The sequence below is a fragment of the Carcharhinus amblyrhynchos genome, chromosome 21 (genome assembly GCF_965287045.1).
Source record: "Carcharhinus amblyrhynchos chromosome 21, sCarAmb.v2.hapA, whole genome shotgun sequence".
NCBI classification, from domain to species: Eukaryota; Metazoa; Chordata; class Chondrichthyes; order Carcharhiniformes; family Carcharhinidae; genus Carcharhinus; species Carcharhinus amblyrhynchos.
The window spans coordinates 35,830,795-35,849,068 of NC_137344.1; the positions used below are offsets into that span (position 1 = coordinate 35,830,795).

The window sequence follows — 18,274 nt, forward strand, 5'->3', positions numbered from 1 at the left end:
TAGAAATTCATAATATAATCAAGTAGAATCAATATAATTTTCTGAAAGGGAAAATTGAGGTTGACAAATTTATTAGAGTTCTTTGAGGATGTAACAAACAGGCTGGATAAAGGAAAACAAAGATAGTGTATGAGTATGGATTTTCAAAAGACATTTGATAAGATGCCATATAAAAGGTTAAGGTGATGGTTCTTGGTGATGAGGTGATGTATTAGTTTGGATACAGGAATAGCTAACAGGGCACAGTCGGGATAAATGGGTCATTTTTAGGTTGGCAAACTACCTAATAGAATGTCACAGGGATCAGTGTTGGCACCACAACTATTTACAATCTTCAGTGATGACGTGGATGAAAGGATCAATTGTATTTTGGTCATATTTGCTAACGATGCTAAGATAGTTAGGAAAACAAGTCACAAGAAGAATACAGATGCTGTAAAGGGAGATAGATAGGTTAAGCAAGTGGGCAAAAAATTTTCAAGATGACATTTAATGTGGAAAAATGTATGATTGTCTACTTTGGCACGGAGAATAGAAAAGCAGAATATTATTTAAATGGAGACAGACTACAGAATGCTGCAGTACAAATCTTATTGAAACATAAAAGATTTTGAGCAGATTTGACAGGGGAATGCTAAGAAAAGGCTTCCTCTTGTGTGGAACCTATAACTCAGGGGCACAATTTAAAATTAAGATGGGAAGAGGAATTTCTTCTCAGAAAGTCAAACAGAATCCCTACAATGCAGGAAGCAGCCATTCGGCCCATTGAACCTGCCCCAACAACAACCCCACCCAGTCCCTATCCTTGTAAACCCAAGTATTCACCCTGCTAGTCCCCCTGACATTAAGGGGCAATTTAGCATGGCCAATCCACCTAATCTGTACATCTTTGGACCGTGGAGGGAAACCAGAGCACCTGGAAGAAACCCACACAGACTCAGGGAAAAAGTGCAAACTCCATACAGAGAGTCACCCAAGACCATAATTGAACCCAGATGCCTGGCAACGAGGCAGCAGTGTTAACTGTGCTACCGTCTTAAGTCTTTGGAATTTTCTTCCAAAGAGAGCAGTGGGACTGGGTTGTTGAAGATATTCAAGGCTGAATTAAACAGATTTTTGATTGACAATTAAGTCAAGTGTTACAGGGGGACAGGCAGGAAAGTGCAGTTAAAGCCACCATCAAATCAGTCATGATCCTATTGAGTGGCAGAGCAGGTTCAATGGGCTGAATGGACTATTCTTGATCCTATTTCCTATGATCTTATTTGACCCCATGACCTTGACTCAGAAAGAGAATGCTGCCATTGAACCATGGTGCAAGCGAAAAGGGAGGAACGAATGTGGTAGCACTATCAAGTGAGAATGTTCCATTTTAAATAAGATAAGAACAACTTAAACAGCACAAGACTAAACTTAAAGCAAATAACAAGGTTTCCAAGAGTTGTTGGATTAGTCCATGAAAGCTAGCTTGACAAGTCAAAGACAACAATTGTACTTTTAAGTATAACTCACTGACAAACCTGAAAAAGATGGCTTAAATGATAGTCTTTCCTTTGTTCTACTCCTTAACAACTTTTCTCATTTTGATCACTCTGGAATGCTTTTGTTCCCAGTGTGATGATTATTTGTGAACCAAGACTTTGGCAAGAGATCCATCATTTTTACACACAGCTGCTCAGATCAATCACATGCGTATCCATGTAATCTTAAAATTATGATTCAGCCAGAGAATCAGTCACTAATGCAAACTACTTGTATCAATTCAAACTCACCTGTCTTGCTTTAAAAAAGATCTGTGGCTGTATTAAACAGTATTTACTATGAGACTCAAACTTTGATCTTGTGCTATTCATACACTAATTCCGACTACGTAAAAATTATGGGTGATATGCTTGGGGCAACTGCGCCAAGTTGGATCACTGAGGGATTATTTTATTATTTATGCATTCAATCTGAAGTAAACTGTCCGCTGTGACTCCGTCAAATAAACTCAGTAATCTCTTGGAATTTAGCCATCTGAATCAAGAAAAAAAATGTACACACTTCACCACCAACTTTTTACTGATGATAGCTTTTCTGCAGAGTCAAAGGAAAATAAATATTTTGTTCTTGCTCAAAATGGTGCAAGTTTTGCTTATTGCGAAGAAACAACAGGTTAGCCAATCAGCAAGTCCAATCAAGTGGATTGACCAACATGATAGACTTGAAAGATAAGCAGTTCGGGATTGATAGATGAGCAGTGAAATTAAACAGCAGCCTATATTCAGTGACTTATCATAAATTTTAAAGCCTTATTGGGAGCCAGCTTGTTTCAATTGGCTAGATGGCTGGTTAGTGATGCGGGGCGAGTCCAACAGCATGGTTTCGATTCCTGTACCCACCAAGGTTATTCATGAAGGTTTCTCAACCTTGCCCCTTCCTTGAGGTGTGGTGATCCTCAGGTTAAATCACCAGCCATCAGCTCTCCCCCTGAAAGAGGACAGCAGCTTGGGATTGGCTGGGACTATGGGACTTTACCTTTATATTTAAATCCTTGCTTTACAATAACTTGCTTTATACCCTAAATCATGGCGTATAAGATGACCCATTTCTTTCTGGCTCCAAAAATCAAAATTTTACAGAAACTCAGCATGCAAGTTAACACCCCCTTTTCAACTGCGACGTTATATTGGCATGAGCAGTCAGCCTTGCTTTATCACCCCACAAATGCACATTTTACTTGCTGAAACTATACAACTAGGTTCAAGAAATAAAGTAGGTGACACGACAGTGTTGTGAAGTGACGTGTGAGTTTAAGACACGCCAATGCTTTGCGTCAGATCCAATGACATTTCAAAATGGCGACCATCCACACCCATGCCTGTGATGCTCTTTCATATTTAGCACAAAGGCATTTTTGGTGGGTGGGATTTTGAGGCTTCAAAGGACAGTTACAAAATCCTAACCCCAGCGCCTTTATTGTAAATAAAAGGTCAAAGGTGCTTCATAGAAGCTTTTTAATTGAAAATTTGACATTAAGCCATATAAGGTGACATTAGAGCAGATGACCAAAAGCTTGGTCAAAGAGGTAGAGTTTAAGAAGCCGCTAAGGGGAGCAGGAGATAGAGAGGCTTATGGAGGGAATTCTAGATCTTAGGGCCTAGGAAACTGAAGGTAAAGCTATCAGGAACGCAGCAGCTAAAACTGGCAATACTCAAGAGTCCAGAATTAGATGAGCGGATATCTAGAAGGGCTGTTGGGCTGACAGAATTGGGCAGGGGGCGGGGGGAAAGAAGGGGGGGAAAAGTTGGGGGGGGGGGGGGGGGGGGGAGGGGGCACCATGGACGAGTTTGAAAACAAAGTTGAGGATTTTAAAATTGAGGTATTTCTCAACTAGCTACCAAGCTAGATAAGCAAGGTCAGGGGGTGGGGATGCATGAACAGAAGTTGATGCACTGATAGACACAGCAGAATTTTACATAATGTTAAGATCTTGGAGAATGTGGGAAGCCAGCCAGAAATGCATCGAAATAGTCAAGTCTTGAGGTAAGAGGTACAGGTGAGCGTTTCAGCAACAGACGGGCTGAAACAAGGGCAGCACCATGTGGTGTTACAGAAATAAAGATGATACCTGTGGTCAGAATTTCATTGTGGGGTGAAACGTAACACCGAGGTTGCAAATAGTCTGGCTGAATCATAGACGGCTGCTAGGGATAGGGATGGAATTGGTAGTAAGGGAACAGAGCCCATAGCAGAACCAAAGGCGATAACTTTGATCTTCCCAATACTGAACTGGAAGAAATTTTTGCATGATGACAATTTAGTCCAATAATTTAGCAACAGTGGAGGAATCAAGAGAGATGACGGTGGGGTAGAGTTGGGTGTCGACATTGAGAATTATTTTTGGATGACATGGCCTAGGAACAGCGTGTACATCAGAATTAAGAAGAGGCCAAGGATAGACCTTTTCAAAATGTAATTTTTTTTGACTTTCACATCCTAATTCAACCTTGTTGGAGTTGTAATAAAGCCAAGTGACACTGTTGACACAGGTGAAGTGAATTTAATGTGCCTATCTCAACCATTTTGTTAAGATTTTAATGGAGATGCCTACAGATAAACTTTGAATGGCTTTTATATACAAATTGGGAACTTCAGATCAAGTTCTGACACTAATAAAGATTATTCTTTATTCTGGAGTCAAGTAAATTGTTGAACGATCAGATATTGCCTATTGAACTGAAGTTAAGCAAAAACCAAAGAACAGTACAGCATAGGAACAGGCCCTCCGGCTGGCCCACCAAGTCTGTGCCAACACTGATGCTCTAATCTAATATTTTCTTACCTCTACATGGTCCATATCCCTTTATTCTCTGCCTATTCATACATCTATCCAGATGCCTCTTGTATGCTGTTATAGAATCTGCTTCCACCATCTCCTCCGGCATCATGTTCCAGGCATTTACCACCCTCTGTGTGAAAAACTTGCCCCTTACATCTCTTTTAAACTTTCCTTGCCCCTCACTGTCAACCAATGTCCCGAGTAATTGACCCGTTGACACTGGGAGAAAGACTCCGAGTATCCACTATCTAAACCTGTCATAATCTTGGAAATGTCTATCAGATCCCCCCCTTAGTCTCTGACGCTCCGATGAAAACAATCCAAGTTTCTTCATCATCTATATCCTCCAAACCAGGCAGCATCCTGGTAAGTCTCTTTTGCACCCTTTCCATTGCATCCATAATCTTCCAGTAGTGTGGCAGTCAGAATGGTATACAATACTCCAAATGCAACCTAACCAAAGTTTTATACAGCTGCAACATGATTTTCCAATTCTTATACTCAATGCCCCAACCGATGAAGGCCTGCATGACATATGCCTTCTTGACCACATTGTCCACCTGAGTTGCCACCTTCAGGGAATTGTGGATCTGCATACTTAGATCCCTCTTGTACGCTAATATTTCTAAGGGCTCTACCATTTACTGTATACTTTCCTTCTGCACTAGACCTTTCAAATCGTATCACCTCACATTCATCTGGGTTAAACTCCATCTGCCATCTTTTGGGCCAGGTCTCCGGCCGATTTATATCTTGCTGTATCCTCTAACAATCCTCCTATTCGCTACTCCCCCAATTTTTGTACCATCTGCAAATTTACTAATCAGACCACCTATACTTTCTTCCAAATCATTTATATATACTACAAACAACAGAGGCTCCAGCACTGATACTTGTGGAACACCGCTTGTCACAGGCCTCTAGTTAGAAAAGTACCTTTCCTCTGCTTTCTGTGCCCAAACCAGGTTTCCATCTTACCAGCTCACCTCGGATCTCATATGACTTCAACTTCTCTATCAGCCTGCCACGAGGAACCTTATCGAAGGGTTTACTAAAGTCCATGCATACAACATCCACTGCCCCGATCCATTTTTTTTGTCACTTCCTCAAACAGCTCAAAGAACCCATGCTGTCTGTCGCTAACAAGTCTATCCTCTTCCAAATGTGAGTACATCCTGTCCCTAAGAATCTTCTCCAATAATTTAAGCTGCTCAAAATGAATGGTATAAAACTCATGACACTACGCTTGAAACTGAACTTCAATTTCTTGGAGTTATGAAAGTTCCATTAATTTCATTAAGAATGACATACATACATAAAAAAGATATCTGTGGAATTGCACACTATGTATTAACAAAAAAATCTGGAACAGAATTCAATTGACAGTAGGTTTTTACTAGGTTTGCAGTAAAGTTAACTCTGATTTAAGTGGTTTACTGGCTCTTGCAAGTTTATTCTCTGGTTTGAATTATTTTGCGATTTATCAAATAAGCCTCATTTATCACTAATTAAAGACATGCACAGCACCAACTCAAATTGTAAATGGCAGTAATATCTTCTTGTGTAGTTCTAAGGCAACATCATGAAACCACCAAGGAATACTTTGACATACTGCTATCACAATCACTTCATCAACCAAGAGATGAAAGGAAGCACCACTGCTCAAGGTAACCTGCCTGGCTAAAAGCAAGCAGGCTTCACAAGTCACCCATCAGGTACTTATACACCACTGCGCTGGAATGTTGCTCTCTAGCACATGCTCAGGTTGAGTAAAGTCTGTCAAAATGATTCCTCATGCCTTGAAAAACACAAATCTATATTTGTAGCTTTGCAGACCATTGTTTTTCCAACAGCTGAAAAAATAACACGCAGCAAGTCAACTGCATATTTGCCAGAATAGATCCTGTGGCAAGGGAAATAAAGGGATATGATGGTTCGTGGAAAGAAACAGGTTCTGCCTTTCACATGCAACACATTTAGGGCAAGAAGGTGCAACACATCCAGCTGCACATTTTGACCCAAAGCACAAGTACTACAGAAGCTTACAGAAGTTAAGTCTAATTACACTGCAAAACATTATAGTCAATTAAATACAGTTCATTTAGCACCTGCATTTGTCTAGATCTGCCACATCCATGCAAAACTTTCAGGTTACAATTAGCTTCTCGAGTTTTACTCTTACTAAGGTTGTAATATCGTGAACTCTAGAATGAACAGAAAAGTTTTCACTTGTCACCTAATATCAGGGAAAGTAAAAATGCAGAGCTCTCCACACATTAATACAGCAAGATGATTATTGCAAAACTAACAGTTACATGAACTAATAAGTGGAAAAGTTAACAGCCCCAGATATTTATCAGAGAATCTGGCACACCTTTTCCTCTAATTGCAAAAAAGAGCAAGATCAAACAGACAGACAGTCTCAGTCAGTCTTTATTTTATTTCAAGTTTAAATTGATTTATTAGTGTCCAAAGTAGGTTTACATTAACGCTGCAATGAACTTATTGTGAAAATCCCCAATCGCCATACTCTAGTACCTGCTCAGGTAAACTGAGGGAGAATTTAGCACGGCCAATGCACCTAACCAACACATCTTTCGGACTGTGGGAGCAAACTGGAACACCCGAAGGAAACCCACATAGACGGGGAGAACACGCAGACTCCACACATACAGTGACCCAAGCCAGAAAACGAACCTGGATCCCTGACTATGAGGCAGCAGTGCTAACCACTGTGCCATTGTGCTGCCCTAAAAGAGGAAGTTTAGTGACGATTACAAAAACGAAAAGGTTAGAAATGTTGAACGATAGTTAGAACTCATCTTGTTTGAGTCAACTAACTTGACACACTAAAGCGCAGAAGTGTGACGTGTCTTGTATTGTTACTTAATAAGCAACAGAGATTGCGTTCTGAAGGGTCAATGACTCGTAACATTAATTGTGTTTCTCTCTCCACAGATACTGTCTGACCTGCTGAGTTAATCCAGCATTTTCTGTTTTTATATCCAGCATCCGCAGTATTTTGCTTTTGTTGAATTAATTGTGCTCGATTAGAGCTGCTGCTCTGCGTATTTACCTGTGAAATAAAGCAACTTACTGACGTGCATTTAACCTCGTGTCACCAAGTACTCGCATGGAAAGATTAATGAAGTGTATATGTTAAGTTGTTCAGTGACAGGTTCAGTTGAAGTCACAAGGGATACAATTGTCATTCCCCAGGGTTACAAGTAGACATAGAACAGTATGAGTCTGCTCTCATAAAGAGCGACATTCATACTGCTTATTGCAGTGACTGCACTGAAAAGAAGTGATCCATCACAGACCCAACACTCATGTCCTACTCTAGGACTTGAGCAAAAAACCTATTTTGACTTCAGTACAGTCACGAGGGATATGCCATCTTCCAAATGAATTGTTTCACAGAGATCCCACTCAGCCATTCAGGTGGATGCAAAATATTTCATGGTATTATTTATTCAAAGGTGATCAAGGAGCTTGATGCTTTCATCAAGATTTTTGATCTCTCATGACTTGAGGGATATGGGAAGTAGTTGGGAAAGTTAAGGCAGAAAATCAGCCATAGTTGTATTGAATAGTGGGCAGAGATTCCAGGGCAGTACGATCTACTCGATCATATTTCTTGTGTTATGTATTTAAGCGTAAAGCTAAACTATTTATCTTACTCGCTCTTGGTAGGACTTCATAATGCAAATTGTTGTACTAGGCTACAAAACGGACTTCAAAAGCACCTCGTCAGCACTGAAGTATTTTACGGCATATTAAGGATGTGAAAAATGTTATAGAAACACAAGTTCTTCCTTCATGCCAATATTCTTCTCAAACATTGATCACTTGGGAATTGAAAAAATACATTACAATATGTAGCAATATAATTTGGCTTCTGCAGTCAGGGCTAAAGCCTTCAGCAGACAGAAGGGTTATGAACAAAGATAAACCACTGCTTCAAAGTGCACAAATAGTTATACTATGAAATCCATAGATGTCAGCAGATTCCTCATAAATGAACAGCATCCCGGGCACAATCTTTTCCCTGTGTAAAATGACCTGGTGCATAATGTCTGTTAATCAACTTAAAAATAAAAATTAAATGCCCAGTGTTGATTACACAAGTTGATATACATATACATCAGTTTTATTTAACTTTGAGCAGCATTTCAAAGCTTTTTAAATTGTTTTCTTTGAATCTATCACATCAATAGCAAGGCTATAAGATTATCTTTACTCCAACTGATAAAGCACCAAAGATTTTACTTTGCAAGTGGAAACTGCCAATTTGCACGTGCTTTTTCCAGACATTGCTAAAATGTTTCTTACTCAGGAAAGGTGATGAAACTCACATCCTCAACAAATCTGCTCAGCTTTTGGCCTGGTTTGCGTTAAAATGAATAACTCACCTGGTTAATAGAGTTGGCAGCGCAGGAAGCAAGGCCTGTTCCAATAGTGGCTAGAAGGAAACAGCTCAGGTCAAAGGGTACAGGTGCCATTGCAAACCCAGCAGACGCAGTCATTGCAACTAAAGCTGAAAGAAACGAGAAACAGGAAGAAAGGAAATCATATATAATTCCAAAAAAGGCCATTATGGAGAGCTTTTCTGGCAATAATTTAAAATGTTTCTGTCTTTGAGAATGGTTGGGAGAAAAAAAAAAAATCAGACATCCTTTAATGTCACTTCCAGTGGCTACATCATTTTAACGTGACTCATTCATCTTCTGTGCCTTACAGAGGTGCCAAGTATGTGGTGGATTGGGTTATAAGTCACCAAATAGAGACTTGCCTTTTAAAAAAAAGTCAGGACTGGACAGGCTGCAATCTGGATGATTCAATGCTGATCTGTTCTCTTTAAATATATGTTGATGTATTCACAAAATCAATGAATTAATAGATGCCCTCTGTACATAGCCTAGAATGTGTTGAGTGCAAAAGTTTACCACAAGTGTTGATCGCGACCAGCTTACTACCATCACCATTTACTGCGCTGCCTCCCCCTGCCGCCGTCCCGGCCCCTTGCAAACATTGATGGCAAAAATGCTAGGCAATAATCCAAGACATCAGTGCCGGACTGAGAAAACATATTTAAATCTAAAGCTCATCTGAGGCAACTAAATAGGCTCCCAACGGGATATACCATTTTTTGGGATTTCAGAACTAATTATAATTTTAAAAAGTATTAGTAGCGCAATTAAAATCAAGTTGTATGAGATTTGCTTGAATTAAATCCTGTGTTTAAAATTAAGGGAGCTTGTTTGAATCTTTACTCCTTTCTATGTTGCTTTCATAGTCAGCCATTCAGGGGGTTCCTCTGTCTCAACGATTCAGTCATCCCCCTGGTCAACAAATCTGGTACAAAGGCTGAGTGCTAGGTTTCCATCTTTCATGGTCCACCTTATCTCATTTAATTCAAAGCTTCTTTCTTTCATGCATGAAACAGATGCAAAATGCTATTGAACAAGGATCAGAGTAACCTTAAGGTAAAAATAATTCTGGGGAAAGGGAAACTGGAGAACATTCAACACTCCAGGAAAATAAAACTAAACACCTCTTTGGCCAAATTCATTGCTCAAGATCCCAACAAATCTTCCTTTGTGTTTCAATCCTTCAATCTAATATATCACAAGAAGCTGCTTGCTATTGATAATGGGGAGCACTGACCTTGCGAGAGGTATCCAATGGAATTACCTCGCTCAAAAGTGGCACTGATTCAATTTGGTTTGAGTGACCGATAAATTTTTTTCATATTCAGGATTTCCTGTGCTCGATTTTGTAAGGCTGACAGTCTGTGTTTTATATAGGGTACAGTTCCTTCAAAGCCACAAAATCTGACTAATGTTAAGTATCCACAAGCTGAGGTCAGTCAGTTTCTAATTTATTTGACCAGTTGATCTCTCACAATGTTACTCAGAGAGAGAGAGAAAAAGAAAAGCATTGTTTTATAATATGCACTGTCAAGTTCCAATAGCAATCACTTTAAGTTAAGAAATCTTCACAATGGTGTTACATCCCTTCTTTGGAAGAACCTCACCCCTGCGTTCAAAGGTTTTCACCTATTTTCTAGAGGGATCTTACCACATTTTCTCCATGCCTTCCTAAGTGTCCCTGCTCATTGTTTGCCTCTTCATTCCAAAAGATATCGCCCCTCTCTGCATCCCCAAAATGAGAAATTCAGCCAGTATGTCAAGATAACAAAGGAAAATGGGTCTATGTACAAGTTACAACCAGCTTGCCAAGAATGATTTAGGTTAAAGTAAACCTTTGTTCCAGCACATTCCCTCATCATTTCTTCTTAGCTTATCTGTCAGCTGTCCATCTTATGCCAGCTGTATCAGCACAAAGCAAAGCAATCAAGATACAGAATTAGTTCAGTACCTGAAACAACCTGTGGTCATATTGCTTCAATTGCCTGTGTTACATCTGGTTACAAAATGAGATCTACGCTGCCCCTTTTATGAATATTATTTTTAATTGATTATACAATGCACAACAGACACTAAACAGCTTCTGGTTAGGTCACAATTGAACAAAACAACCTATCTTGTATCAAGGTGGTACAATGCTCAAAGGCTTGGGGAAAATGACACAAGCTAAGTGACCTTTCATTAATCTTGTGTGTGTGTGTGTGTGTGTGTGTGTGTGTGTGTGTTGTGTGTGTTGGGGGGTGGGGTGTGATGTCTGAGTAAATACTAGCCCAGGTCAACACAAGACTTTCCACACCTTTAAAATTCATCCAAGTCAACTCATGTGCCTTGCAATATGAATGCAATTACTCTCAACCCTGCTAAGTTTATATCAGAGGCTCGAGTAACTTTTGTTTTAGCATGTGCAATAATCATTCTGACAGGCATGGCTTCTACAGTGGCTAAATAGAGTTCTCTCAGCCCTCCGTTGTATTTTGTCAGGGGGCAGTCTTCAACGATTTGAGTCATTGGTTGAAGTGCAGTCCAGATTCCTTGCAAGTCCCCATTTGTGCCTAATTTCTATACAAAGGCCTTGGCCAGTGCGGAAACAGATGAGGGTTGCCCAATGTTGGTTGGCACGTTGAAGCCCAGTAAGCAGCATGTATGATCTGCGATGAGGAAGTGGTTTGTAATGCTGGCCTGTTGGTTCAATTCCTGCTTCTATTGTGCCTCTGCTGCTTTTCCCTTGGCATGGTGGTCTTAGGCATATAGGCTGGTATGACTGGAAGCAAGTACCAGGTGAGGTTGGTACAGTTGTGTAGCAAACTTGGGTTGATGTAAACTTTCTTGGTACAATCCTCCTCCTCATCTAACGGGGTGGAATGTTGCTCAGGCCTCGGAGCCAGGGGGAATTGAGTTGATTGGAGGGTACCAGAGATGAAAAGCATTGCAGTGTTTCGATGGGTATCTACAAGACTGGTATGGCATGAGTTGTAACATATTGATGCACAGTACTCTCAGCCAATGAGATTATGGCAAGACTTGAGGTTCTTAAGACTTCAGCATCTGCACCCCACAAAGAGACAGCATACTTGCTGAGAAGTTTGTTTCAAACTTTGATTTTTGCTGCTTTTTTACTCAGAAGTTTTTTGTATGTTAGCGTTTGGTCAAGGGTAACACCAAGATAAATGGGATGTTGCCATTCAAGGAGATGTTGAGTTACTTCCTGGCACTGCCATTGTGGAGGTGAAATATACTTGTGGCTGTACAAGGCCAGCTTTGTTTATTGTTGCCTCCAGCTCAGAGAATATCCAAGTGTGAGAGGCACACGTCAAAGTGAGTAACTGCACTTATGAATAAACACAACAACAAAAATGTTGCTTAGATGAAATTATGCACTACAGAAAATAGAAAAATCACAGGTTAAATTAGTTTCATCTTCTGATGCATAACGGTGTGTTTTTTGAGAGCATTTTCAGCCATTACAAAACTAACATGTATGGTTCTATCGATGTTCAACATGTTGATCTCAATTTCACACTGGTTGAAGCTAACAGCACTTGCGTTAAAACAGGGTAGATCAGACACCATGTTCTGGCATCTAGATGTATGTAGTTACCACACAAATATCAAAACTGCCATCAGAAATACTCTGCTCCATCAGAAACTGCGCTGTTGAACGCTTTGCTTATAGACTTGGAACTGAATGAAATGGTATGAACTTAATGCACTTGTCCAGTAGTTATGACTAAAAAGGTTGGTGAATTCAGGAGCAAGTGAGTTTTCAACAACACGATGAGTAATAATTCTTGAACAGCCTTTCCAGCCCTGAAAAATTAATTTTGCATACATGGAGTCTCACTCAGAAGAAAATTTGTGTTGGGAGATTCCATTTTTTCATACTTTTTCTGCCTCTCTCTCTCCCCCTTAATCCCACCTGTGTTTTACAAGCTTTATTTTGCTTTATGTACTTAATTCAAATCTAACTTATATTTACTGCTTTATAGCATCATGGCTCAAATGATGCAAGCGCCAGTAAAGATTTTTCAACTTGGTTGGTTCAACAGACATGCTGTCCCTTTGAACGTTCATAGATGCTGAGTAGAGGACACTATGCAGGATCAGATGCCAGATTAGTGCAAGTCTCTGTTCTGGAGTCGAAGAAAATTTGAAGGTAGCCATTAGTGAAGTGAGTGTTGTTCCTTTGCCACTGGCTGCAAAATCCAAAATATTAAATCACAGAATCCCTACAGTGCAGAAGAGGCCATTCAACCCATTGATTGTGCTCTGACTCTCTGGCAGCATATTTTGTCCAGACCTTCTTCCCCACCCTATCCCTGTAATCCCATTTATCATGGCTAATCCCATCTAACCTACACATTTTGAGACACTGAAGAACAATTTAGCATGGCCAATCCACCTAACCTGCACATGTTTGAACTGTGGGAGGAAACTACAGCACCTGGAGGAAACCCCCACAGCCATGGTGAAGATGTGTAAACTACATACAGACAGTCACCCAAAGCCAGAATTGAACCTGGATCTCCAGAGCTGTGAGGCAACAGTGCTAACCACTGTGTCACCTTGCCACCCCAAAGATTTCTTTCTTTCTTTTTCTTCCAGCTCTATTTTGGCCACCTTTTAAACAAGGCAGTACAAATTATGGAGAAACAGAGAGCTATTAATCATCTTGCAAATTATCCTCTCAATCTGATAAAGTGCCTTCCCCAAGAACCCCTTTTAGGGAACTAGAAGAACTGAACCAAGTTCAGCATGGCAGCTGGGGGTACTAAAATTGAATTAACTTTCTGGAATTGAAAGTTAGTCTGTGTTGGTGACCATGAATCATTGCTTTTTATTAAAACCCATCTGATTCATTTGTGTCCTTTCTGAAAGGAAAGCTGCTTCCTGATCTGATCTATGTGCGTCTCCAGGGCCATAGCAATGCAATTGACTCTTAACTGTTCTCTGAAACGACTGTACAATCCACTCAGTTGAAGGGCAATTAAGGATGGGCATCCTTACGAATGATGGACACAGCCTACATACTCAATGTTGACTTCCAGGGTGCTAATATAAACTTTTTTTAAAGATAACTTTTTCATTTCCTCTGTTGGACTTTTGCCAATATCAGATATCAAATTTCTGGACTCCAAATATCTTGTTGGAGTACAGATTCATCACTTGATAAATTACGAAATTGCCTTTAACACATGCAATATAATATTGTTTACATACACAAATTGCAGTTGTTGACATCCTTTGACTACCAAGCTAACAGAATAAGATGCAGTTAGTTCTTTACAAGTATCAGATGTTGTCTAATACCCATTACATTTAGTAATGGCTGCTTGTTAGTTCCCAGGTTCATAATGGATTCCTTTATATAAATGAAATATGAAGCATTAACATAAGGTTTCTGATGTTCTGATTACACATAGAATGTAACTCCACCTTTTCAAAGTCCATAATCAGTTAGGAGATGAAAATAAATGAGAGCAATTAACTATAAGAGTTAAATGTTTCAAAGATTGTTTCAAATAAAAGTCCATTATGCAGTTTTTGGTTTTGGTCAGCCATGAGTGTGATGCTTACAAAAACTCTGTCAAAACGTTTAACAATTTCTAAATAGAATTACTGCAACAGAGAAAACTGAAAATTCTCAGCACGTCAGGCAGTGTCTGTGGAGAGAGACGGGGTTAACGTTTCAAGTCGGTGACCTTTCATTAAAATTGTTCTGATGAAAGCTCGTCAATCTGAAATATTAAGTCTTGTTTCTCTCTTCACTGATGCTGCCTGGCCTACTGAGTATTCCCAGCATTTTCTGTTTTTATTTCAGATTTCCAGCACCTGCAGTACATTGTTTTTGCACTTGTGTTTGCTCGACAGGACGTGAACATGTCTGAGGATACACCTAACCTATCTCAAATCCAGGACAGTGAGGCACAGATCTAAGGTTAAGTGGATGGAGAGATTGGGGGGGGGTTTGGGGCAGGGAGGTGCCAAGTCTGTATTATTGGAACTCAACCAGCTAAAACCACGAATGTCGATAATACAGAACAATGATAAAACGAAAGAGACACTTGCATTTATGTCGTGGTTTTTTTTTTAATGATTGCCAGGTGCCTCAAAGCAATTACAGTCAATTAATTACTTTTGAAGTACTTTTGAATTACTGCTGTAAAACATCATACACAGCCACCAATTTTTTCACACAACAAACTCCCACAAACAGCAACATGATTACGCCCAATCTATTTTTGTGATGTTGATTGAGGTATAAATATTGACCAGAAGCGGGACAACTTCCCTACTCTACTGCAAGATAACGCCACAGGATCCATTACATCCATCACACCAGGCAGGTCTGATGCATTATCCCAACTGAAAGATGACATGTCCAACAGTACAGCACATCATCAGTATTATCCTGGAGTGTCAGTCTTGATTTTTGTGCCGAAGTCCTTGAGTGGGATCAAATCCAGAACTTTGAGATTCAAAGCCATATTTACAGCAATAATCTTCCCCTTGTTTAGCCAGCTAGTGCTCTGAGGTTTAAATCTTTGCTAAATGGGCAGGAAATAGGGTATCTTTCTCGAGCAGAACAATAAGTAGCAAAGTACCAGGAAACATATGAGTTCCTGACCACGATCCTCCTGACGCAGCATTGGTCATACGATATGCGTATTAAATAATAGTTCTAACATTCAGAAATACATAACTTCAGTGGCAATTGTTTGCTGCAACCCTGTCACAGAAGGCACCAAATACTGGATACATGAGCATGTGTTCTCAAACACAGCCTTCAGGTAATACCTTCAGCAACTGTTATTCCAAGGCCTCAGCCTTTCCACATCAACAGTACATGTCTTAAGTGGACTGCACCGAAGACCACCGTTGGAGAGCCTGATATTCTGTTCCATTGAGCCTCTTTTCAAATATGGAGCAATGGAGCACTGCCTTTCATTCCAGCTCACTAATTTTAAGATGTGAAGACTCACGATCATTTTCCTCCTCAGTTATCCACTGAGTTCTAGTGGATGTCCTCTAATTATGACAAGTTAAAAATTAAGGCATTTTCATTTTGTGTTGGGTGCAAAACACAATTAACTATCGGTTAAGTAAACAGCAGAGAATAGACAGATTAGAGTGCTGGTTTTGAAACAAATTATAAAAATGACTTGGAAAAACAAAAAGTCTCATCGTGAAACTGGCCTTTCCATTAACATTCCTTGAGCACGGGAAATTAATTACTATGCTGTAATTGAAGTGGCCAGTAACAGATGGGTAGTTCATTAAATGTCAAACTTAGAATTGCTTTGTTCATTTGTTACAATAATTTTGCCTACACAACTGATCTGCAGAAAAGGCACTGGAGAACAAGTGAGTTGTTTGGTTGCCACCACTGACCTTGAAAAGATGTATTTCATCCAATAAATGCAGCTCCAATAGCAATTAAATTGTTTTAATGGATGCTTTTAGTTAATTATTATAAATGGTTAAAAAACAGAAACACCATTTGTTAGTGCCATAATGAGTGAAAGTTAGAAAACAATCTCTTCCCATGTCATGGAAATGAATCAAATGCACTCTTTCATTCAAACCACGGCAGCGAATGAAAACATGAAATTATTTTTAAATTAATTAATTGCACTCAACAGGTATAAAGATCACAGTAAGTTAACCCTTTTAAATGACATTACTGTTACTGAAAACAAAAGTTCCTTATATCCAGATGTTGTGTTTAAAGCAAACTCTGTGGAACGCAAAGGAAAAGAATTGGTACCTGGACAAATATTAAGTACAAACGAACATTTTCCATCCCAAGATACTTAATTTGATTCGAGCCAAAGAAATAAAATTCACTGCTGAACAGATCATTTTCCTCTCAGTTTATGAGTCCGAATATAGAAATTTAATTTATTTGAAAGCATATTAAAATGAACAATATAACCAGACTACTAATTATCTGTCCCAAGATGACAACCTACTCTGGGCTTTTATATGGAGCATTAAACCGAGGTTGCGTCTGCACTCTCAGGCAGGTGAAAAAAAGGATGTCACGGCAGAAAGAGTCCTTCTGCTTCTGATATTGACTTGGAAAGTATTCATCCCTCCACTAATAAATCACTAAATCAGATTATTTTGTCACGTACCTCACTGTTGTTCATGGAGCCTTGCTGTGTGGAAATTGATGCAATATTTCTACACATTACGGCAGTGACTAAATTTCAAAAAATGTCACTTGCTTTAAAACGGTTTTGGGACATCGTAGGTTACAAACAGCTATATACTGCAAATTCAAGTCCTTCCCTTTTAAGATGTTGACAATTTGATTTCTCCCCCTTCTTCCTCATTGTGAGTAAGCCACATGATGCCAGAGACTAAAGAAAGTGCCTAATTCCTAAGTACAGTGCACCATGTTGCAAAATTCACAGATAAGTCCTAGAAGGAGAAATAGCAACTTTTCATTAACTACATTCATAACCAAATCGTTGGCTTGAATCGCTTTGTGACATTCTGAAGATTAGAAAGGTGCTATGGGTGCAAATTATTTTGTTTTTTTTCCTGCTAAGACGTTTATTAGCTGTGTTGGCTTTCTCAGTCAGCCATGGTGTAAAACACCTTCATCTTCCAGTCAACATTACATAGAGCTGCAAAAAAAAAAAAAATTCAATAGCAACAGCAAGGCACCATCTTCTCTGGAGAAAACTCTGAAAAGACAGTCTGAACAAAGAAGGGGAATTGACCAAGCTCTGAAAAGACTGACAGCTTCATCCAAAGTCTTTCTTCTAACACATTCCCAAGCATTAGATACGCTACGCACAACAGACTGGGATGATGCAGTTTATTTCATCACCATATTCCTGCTTATCATCAATATTTACGCAGTTTCAGGATGCGAGTATAACAGGCGTTTTCATTTTTGTTTCAACAACAATTGTGAATTTTAAAATTGAGAGGCGAGGGCACACAAGCCTCTGATCTCTACACTTGTGGTTATGCTAAAACATGAGAATTCTTAATACAGTGATAATACCTCATTTAGCTTAGATTTCTCTGTAATTTGACCCAACCTTTAATAATATACGCCATATAATGAAAGACTTGTGCAGTCATAAAAGCATACACTGCAACAGTTAATGGCTCAACTAGTTCTTGTTCATACAGAAAGTGCTCCAAAATGCACCCAAGGAAAGCTACAAAAACACAAATCAAAACAGATAGGAAAACTGTATCCTCTAAAAACTGGGCGGAACAAAAGAGACAGAAGTAAAGGGAAAGCCTCATTTGACTTGTTTCAGTCACAGTTTACCCCAAAATACAGCTGGCATTTTTCAAACTAAAAATGTTTGGTGGTATGACAATTTCAGCAAAGACTGAAATATTCAATCAAATCTTCTCTCTAAACCTTTGTGTAATTATTGCAGTGCTAAATTACATTTGTTATTGACAATAAGAATCATTCTCCTGCAAGTTCAAAATGAAGTCTCTGACTCTTCTACCCCACCCATTTCAAATTTCTCCTGGGAAACGTTTC

At 39.4% G+C, this 18,274-nt stretch overlaps 1 protein-coding gene across 1 annotated transcript in view; it reads right to left on the reverse strand.

Moving 5' to 3' along the window:
• Positions 1 to 18,274, reverse strand: part of cox10 (cytochrome c oxidase assembly factor heme A:farnesyltransferase COX10) — a 132,844-nt gene that overhangs the window by 83,644 nt on the left and 30,926 nt on the right. The window contains exon 4 of the mRNA XM_080209028.1: positions 8,737 to 8,861. Within this exon, the coding sequence (XP_080065154.1) occupies positions 8,737 to 8,861 (125 nt within the window). The remainder of the gene's footprint in view (positions 1 to 8,736; positions 8,862 to 18,274) is intronic.